This window comes from Lepisosteus platostomus, chromosome 4 (genome assembly GCF_059453375.1).
Source record: "Lepisosteus platostomus isolate fLepPlt1 chromosome 4, fLepPlt1.hap1, whole genome shotgun sequence".
NCBI lineage: Eukaryota > Metazoa > Chordata > Actinopteri > Semionotiformes > Lepisosteidae > Lepisosteus > Lepisosteus platostomus.
In genome coordinates, this window is record NC_142614.1 from 76123890 (window position 1) to 76131965 (window position 8076).

General features: G+C 50.8%; 1 protein-coding gene across 1 annotated transcript; it reads left to right on the plus strand.

Moving 5' to 3' along the window:
- The first annotated feature begins 1474 nt into the window (after positions 1 to 1474).
- LOC148673864 (oxytocin-neurophysin 1-like) lies at positions 1475 to 7066 on the plus strand. The gene is made up of 3 exons (XM_088630785.1): positions 1475 to 1731; positions 4472 to 4676; positions 5713 to 7066. The coding sequence occupies exons 1-3, from the start codon at positions 1609 to 1611 to the stop codon at positions 5808 to 5810; spliced, it is 426 nt and encodes a 141-aa protein (XP_088486911.1). The 5' UTR covers positions 1475 to 1608; the 3' UTR covers positions 5811 to 7066.
- The last annotated feature ends 1010 nt before the right edge of the window (positions 7067 to 8076 follow it).

Genomic DNA, 8076 nt, shown 5'->3' on the forward strand with positions numbered 1-8076 from the left:
CAGCCTGAGGAACAGACAGTGAGCCTGTCTCTCTATAATAATAATACAGTATAATAATAAGCCACCTTTAAAGGTGCTATATAAAATAAAGTTTATTATTATTATTATTATGATCTCCTGTCCCAGCCTGAGGAACAGACAGTGAACCTGTTTATTATTATTATTTATAATAATAATAATAATAATAATAATAATAATTGTCCCGTTTCTTAAATTGTCACTAAAATTGTCACTAATGGACTGGGCTCTGTCTCCAGCTGTGAGATGACTGAGCACTGGGGAAGAAAAACAGATCTTTGACACGCTGAGCAGTGTCTGTGTCATATTGCTCCAAGAAAGGAAAGAACGAGAGAGGCTGGGAGAGGTAGAGAGAAAGGGGAAGAGGAACAGAGGGTGACAGAGGGAAGAGAAGAGGAGCGTGTCTTCACAAACACACGCACAGCTCATCCATTCCTGCTGGTCATTAGCAGTGTCTCTGCAATTGCAGCCGCAATTACCTCTTTCTTAATTAGTTACTAATTCACTAGGAGGAGGGTCAATTGGTTTCCGTGCAGAGATCAAAGGAGGTTTATGTCTGACGAGAAAGTGTAATTGGAGATTAATTGTAAAAGCAGAAGTGGGGAACTTGCATCCTGATAGGCTGATTCTGGCTCATACAGGATACCGAGCTGCAACACTGACAAGAAAGTGGCCTTCAGGGCACAGTGCTCCCTGCCTCAGAGGTCAGATACACCACCGGCCGCAGGTCTCTTCCTCGGGGCAGACAGGGCTCTTGTCCCTCTCCTGTCACTCTGTGGGGGGCGCCAGTGTCCCCTCCCAGCCCCTGTCAGTAAGAGCAGAGGTGTCGAACCCCGACCCCAGGGCTGTACGTAAGACTAGAGGTGTCGACCCTGGGGACCTGATCCAAGCGATTCAAATCCAGGAAAGGCAAGACAACGTGAGCCCAGTGGAGCAGAGGAAGGGGAGAGAGAGGCTGTGAGGACAGACATGGCTGGGTCATACTGTTGGGTTAACCAGCTGAATGGCCTCCTGTCTTCAGGGCTGTTCTTCTTTCGAAGGTGCGTGAGTGGTATCACTCCGTGTGACACACTGACCCCCTCAGTGGTGACTAGAGTGTCCCACAGAGCAGGACAGCACACAGTCATGAATGGGCACTGCAGAGGAATTTCCACACAATTTCGTGTAAAATGCTCGATGTTTAGACCTTCTGCTGAGAGGCTGTTGTGTGTGATTGCCTTTGAATTACCACCCTGTACCTCTGTCTCGGTGCTCCTGCCCGAAACCAGCCCCTCCCGCCCCCCAGCGACGATGCAGCTAATTGAGCCTGATGAGTGTGAGCAGCCCGTCGCCGTGGGTGTGATTACTCGCTCAGCGCCAGCCCGCCCGCTCTGACCCCGGCGCCCGGCCCTGAGCCGCCTCCTGATCGGCTCATTAGCCTGGCCAGGCCGGGGGTATAAGTAGGAGGCTGTGCCCAGCGGGGGCACACACACATCCAGAGAGCCAGCCCAGCGTGTGCCAGTCCAGTCCCAGCCCAGCGTGTGCCAGTCCAGCGTGTCCCAGTCCAGTGTGTCCCAGTCCAGCGTGTCCCAGTCCAGCAGTCTCGCCGTCATGCCTGCTGGTACGGCCATCTGCCTGCTGGGGCTGCTCTCCCTGTCCTCCGCCTGCTTCATCTCCAACTGCCCTCTAGGTGGCAAAAGGGCTGTGCCTGACCTTGGCCATGGGCACAGACAGGTAGGACGCCTGGGGCTCTCTCAGGGCTCCATTTCTCTCTCTCATTTGCGTCAGTGTGTCCCTCTTCCACTCCCTTTCCTGAGCCTTGGTCTTCTCCTCGCTCTCCCTGTGTGTCTGTACCCCCTCTGTCTGTCTCTCTTCAGACCCTGTCTCTCTCTCTCCTCGGTGTGTCTGTAGCCCCTCTGTCTCTCTCTTCAGACCCTGTCTCTCTCTCTCTCCTCAGTGTGTCTGTAGCCCCTCTGTCTCTCTCTTCAGACCCTGTCTCTCTCTCTCTCTCTCTCCTCAGTGTGTCTGTAGCCCCTCTGTCTGTCTCTCTTCAGACCCTGTCTCTCTCTCTCTCCTCAGTGTGTCTGTAGCCCCTCTGTCTGTCTCTCTTCAGACCCTGTCTCTCTCTCTCTCCTCAGTGTGTCTGTAGCCCCTCTGTCTGTCTCTCTTCAGACCCTGTCTCTCTCTCTCTCCTCAGTGTGTCTGTACCCCCTCTGTCTGTCTCTCTTCATACCCTGTCTCTCTCTCTCTCCTCAGTGTGTCTGTACCCCCTCTGTCTGTCTCTCTTCAGACCCTGTCTCTCTCTCTCTCCTCAGTGTCTGTACCCCCTCTGTCTGTCAATTCAATTCAATTCAATTCAAGGTGCTTTATTAGCATGACCGATGGGTACAATCAGTGTTGCCAAAGCAAATAAAAATAATAAAATTAACATAGAACAAAACAAAAAATAGAAGTAAAATAAAATCTACAGACATGTTACAGACATTTACAACAAAGACATATTATATAATATCGACATATACTGTAGGCGGCTGGAGCATTATTGGGAGACGGACTCACTGTTCCTCAGGCTGTGACAGGAGATCACATACTGGGCTGCCAGATCAACTGAGTTCCCTCCTCCCTCTCCCAGTAGGATTGGGACCTGTTGTGGTTTTGGCAGGTGTGGGAACTCTGGGATTAGATTTCTGAATTTCGGGAAGAATGTTTCTCTAATCCCAGAGTACCTGTCACAGTGCAGTAGGAAGTGCACCTCTGTCTCTATTTCTCCCTGCTGGCAGTGGGAGCACAGCCTGTCCTCTCTGGGCAGCCAGGTCTGCCTGTGTCGCCCAGTTTCTATGGCCAGGTTGTGGTCACTGAGCCTGTACTTCATCAGGGTCTGTTTCTGTTTGTTATTTTTTATTTTGGTCAAATATTCAGCTAGTGTGTATTGTCTGTTTAAGGTTCTGTAGCATTCCAGTTTATGTTGTGTTTGTGTGTGTGTGTCCCAGTGTGTGAGATATTGCTGTTTGATCTGTGCTGTGATGTGGTTGAGTCTGGGTTGTGGTGCTCTAGCAGTGCTGTCCTGAGGCTGGTTAGTGTTGGTGTGGCTCAGGTCGGTGAGCCTCAGGACCAGCTGGCTCAGGGGGCTCTGTTTTGGGCTCAGCTCTTGGCTGAGCAGGGCTTTGTGGTGGTAGGAATTTTGGTCACTGTTTTTTAGGTGTAGCCAATACTTTAATATTCTTTTCTGTATGTTTATCAATAGTGGGTACTGGCCTAATTCGGCCCTGCACCCGTTGTTAGGAGTTTTTCTCTGCACACGGAGGATGATTCTACAGATCTCCATGTGCAGAGTTTCTGTGGGGTGTTTGTCCCATTGGGTGTAATCCTGGTCTGTGAGGGGACCCCAAACTTCACTGCCGTATAGGGCAATGGGTTGGATTACACTTTCAAATATTTGGAGCCAGATTCTTGTTGGTGGGTTGATGTTGAAGAGCCTCCTTCTTATTGCGTAGAAAGCCCTGAGTGCCTTCTCCCTCAGTGCCTTCACTGCCAGGTCAAAAGGCACTGAGGAGAGAGAGACAGAGAGAGACAGACTCTGTCTGTCTCTCTTCAGACCCTGTCTCTCTCTCTCCTCAGTGTGTCTGTAGCCCCTTTGTCTGTCTCTCTTCAGACCCCGCCTCTCTCTCTCTCCTCAGTGTGTCTGTACCCCCTCTGTCTGTCTCTCTTCAGATCCTGTCTCTCTCTCCTTGGTTTGTCTGTAGCCCCTCTGTCTCCCTGTCTCTCTCTCTCTCTCCTCAGTGTGTCTGTAGTTCTTCTGTCTGTCTCTCTTCAGACCCTGTCTCTCTCTCTCCTCAGTGTGTCTGTAGCCCCTCTGTTTGTCTCTCTTCAGACCCTGTCTCTCTCTCTCCTCAGTGTGTCTGTAGCCCCTCTGTCTCTCTTCAGACCCTGTCTCTCTCTCTCTCTCCTCAGTGTGTCTGTAGCCCCTCTGTCTCTCTCTTCAGACCCTGTCTCTCTCTCTCCTCAGTGTGTCTGTAGCCCCTCTGTCTGTCTCTCTTCAGACCCTGTCTCTCTCTCTCCTCAGTGTGTCTGTAGCCCCTCTGTCTGTCTCTCTTCAGACCCTGTCTCTCTCTCTCTCCTCAGTGTGTCTGTAGCCCCTCTGTCTGTCTCTCTTCAGACCCTGTCTCTCTCTCTCCTCAGTGTGTCTGTAGCCCCTCTGTCTGTCTCTCTTCAGACCCTGTCTCTCTCTCTCTCCTCAGTGTGTCTGTAGCCCCTCTGTCTGTCTCTCTTCAGACCCTGTCTCTCTCTCTCTCCTCAGTGTGTCTGTAGCCCCTCTGTCTGTCTCTCTTCAGACCCTGTCTCTCTCTCTCTCCTCAGTGTGTCTGTAGCCCCTCTGTCTGTCTCTCTTCAGACCCTGTCTCTCTCTCTCTCCTCAGTGTGTCTGTAGCCCCTCTGTCTGTCTCTCTTCAGACCCTGTCTCTCTCTCTCTCCTCAGTGTATGGCGTGTGGCCCCGAGGACAGGGGGCGCTGTTTTGGCCCCAGTATCTGCTGTGGGGAGGAGCTGGGCTGCTATGTGGGCACCCCTGAGACAGCGCGCTGCCTGGAGGAGAATTACCTGCCATCTCCCTGCGAGGCCGGGGGCAGAGCCTGTGGTGCTGAGGGGGGGCGCTGTGCTGCTCCAGGGGTCTGCTGTGATGAAGGTCAGACACTGTGTGACATCACACTCAGAAGATAACACGCAGAAGGGCTTAGAATGGATTAGGATTGAATATAATAATATAAACACTGACTATAACATAGAAAGGCTTATATGTAATTATAATTGGATAGTGTATATTATAACTCAGGGAATATAACATGCGGGAGGACTTATAATCATCTTCATCGTCCTTCATTTCCTAACTGCTTACTCCCTGGACAGAGTGCGCAGGGCAGACTGAACCTCCCTTTCCCCAGCGCCAGTCTGCAGTCCCGCTGGGGGATTCCCAGCCACTCCCAGGCCAGCTGACAGATATACGTCCTCCAGAGTGTCCTGGGTCCTGCCCCTGTCTCTAGTACACCCTCAGCAGGAGGCACCCAGGGGGCTTCACCTCAACTGGCTCCTCTTGACCCAGAGGAGCAGCGACTCTACTCCAAGGTCCTGCCAGACTGCCAAGCTCATCATCCTCTCATGGAGAGTGAGCCCAGCAGCCCTGCGGAGAAACCTCATTTCCACTGCCAGCACCCGCAATCTCAGTCTCTCAGTCACCGCCCAGAGCTCATTGTCACAGGTGTCGACAGGCGAGGATGGAGGCACAGATCCACCAGAAAATGGGGTGGAGCAGTGGCTCTGTAGCCTGTGGCTGGAAGGTTGCTGGTTCAAATCCCGCGGCTGGCAGAGAAATCCTACTCTTTTGGGCCCCTGAGCAAGGCCCTTAACCCCAGCCTCATGATCGTCTGCTCTGTGTGTGTTTCGCTGTCCTGCTCTCCTTCATGACCATCCTCATGATCGTCTGCTCTGTGTGCGTTTCCTTGTCCTGCTCTCCTTCATGACCACCCTCATGATCATCTGCTCTGTGTGCGTTTCCTTGTCCTGCTCTCCTTCATGACCACCCTCATTATCATCTGCTCTGTGTGCGTTTCACTGTCCTGCTCTCCTTCATGACTACCCTCATGATCATCTGCTCTGTGTGCGTTTCACTGTCCTGCTCTCCTTCATGACCAGCCTCATAATCGTCTGTCTTTGACTGTTTTTAGAGAGTTGTACCACTGATGACTCCTGTCTGGAGGGTGAAGGGGTACCCAGGGGTTCAGGACAAGGACAGTCAACATGGAGATACCCACTCCTTGAGTGAAAGCACCCCAACCTGCAGAGAGCAACCCATGGAGACTCCACGCTGAGAACCCTTCACTCTCTAATTCAGGGCACGCCAATGCTGACGCTGTTGACCACAATGTCAGATGGTTTTCATTCCAGGTGGACTCTTGGTTGCCTAATTGTTGAAATAATAATGTGATTGATTATTCCTTTTTATTTTCTTCTCCTAAAAGTTGTAGTTTTCTGGTTATTCATGAATGATTACAGGTAAAATAAATCTTGTACAGCTGCTTGCCCAGAGCTGATAGAAATTTACAAATGCCTTATAAGTAACTTAATAAAGTCTGGGGCTCAATTACATAATCAAGAACTCTGAGGAGACAAAATGCAGAAGAGACAGAGGATCATGAGGACCTGAACTGTGAAGACCTGCTGTCACCATCTTCAAATTCCATCTTCAACTATGCTGATGACACTACCACCATTGGCCGAATCAGTGCTGATGATGAGACAGCCTCCAGGGATGAGGTCAGGAACCTGGTGGAGTGGTGCACTGACAATAATCTCTGCCTCGACATCAGCAAAACCAAAGAGCTGGTCATCGATTTTAGAAAGCAGGGTGGGGACCCCACCCCTGTTCACATCAAGGGGGTGGCTGTAGAGAAGGTCAGCAGCTCCAGGTTCCTGGGTACCTTCATCACTAGTGATTGAACGTGGTCCCAGCATGTAACTGGAGCACAACTGTGCCTTTACTTCCTCAGCCAGCTGAATCAGTGTGGTCTGTCTCCAGCGGTCCTGACCACATGGTACAGGTGCGCTGTGGAGACTGGCTCACGTGTGGGAGGAAGGTGTGGCTTGGCAGCAGCTCGCTGTCTGACCAGAAGGGTTACAGGGGGCGATCAGGTCAGCCCACTCCATCACTGGGGTACAGCTCCCCTCTATTTCAGACATTTTCACTACTCGCAGCCTCAGGAAGGCTGGAAGTATTGTGAAGGACACCAGTCATCCTGGTTCCTCACTGTTCTCCCCCCTTCCCTCTGGTCAGCGTTGCAGGAGCAGAAAGGCACCAACTTCCAGATCCACAGAGAGTTTCTTCCCACAAGCTGTCAGATTACTGAACTCTACCCCCACCACCGGCTCACACTGATGGGTTCGTTTTTTTCACTAAGATGTTATTTAACTTGTTGTTGTTGCTGCTGTTCTGGGTTTCCTTGATGTCTTTGTATAGGGGCATATATGCAAATAAGCATTTAGTTGCACTTGTGCCCATGACAATAAACTACAACAGAGTTACCCCTTTGCCAGTCGGACTAGTGTCATTGCACTCATTGGCCAGCAGGGGGAATCCTGGAAAAGCCTTGAATTCAATTCAAGACAATTTATTGACGTGACCAATGAATTTCAGTGTTGCCAAAGAATTTATAATTAACACAACATCTGGACATTTACAATTCAGACACATCATAATACATTTACAAACATATGGAGCATTATTGAGAGACAGGCTCACTGTTCCTCAGGCTGGGACAGGAGATCACACACTGTATTATTATTATTGAGAGACAGGCTTACTGTCTGTTCCTCAGGCTGGGACAGGAGATCACACATGTATTATTATTATTGAGAGACAGGCTCACTGTTCCTCAGGCTGGGGTAGGAGATCACACACTGAATTATTATCATTGAGAGACAGGCTTACTGTCTGTTCCTCAGGCTGGGACAGGAGATCACACACTGTATTATTATTATTGAGAGACAGGCTCACTGTCTGTTCCTCAGGCTGGGACAGGAGATCACACACTGTATTATTATTATTGAGAGACAGGCTCACTGTCTGTTCCTCAGGCTGGGACAGGAGATCACACACTGTATTATTATTATTGAGAGGCAGGCTCACTGTCTGTTCCTCAGGCTGGGACAGGAGATCACATACTGGGCTACCAGCTCAGATGAGTTCCCTCCTCCCTCTCCCAGTAGGATTGGGAGCTGTTGTGATTCTGGCATGTATGGGAATCTATCACACGCAATCTTGCTTTCTGTGCACTACAGTAAGTGCTCACTGCCTCTTGGTCCGAATGTTAGCCCTGCACACTGCCTGTTGCTGTCCTGTGAGAGAGGGGCACACAGGGCCTGAACACAGCCTCTTCACACCTCTGGACCTTTGCTCTCCAGGAACTGTACTTTGTGCTTGTGTATAATCTGGACAGGCCACAGGAGCACCTGGCAGAGGGTCTTGCTCAGATGGGGGTGCTTCTCTGCCCTGGCACAGGGGGGCGTGCTGCTGCTGATCTCCCGAGCCGTCG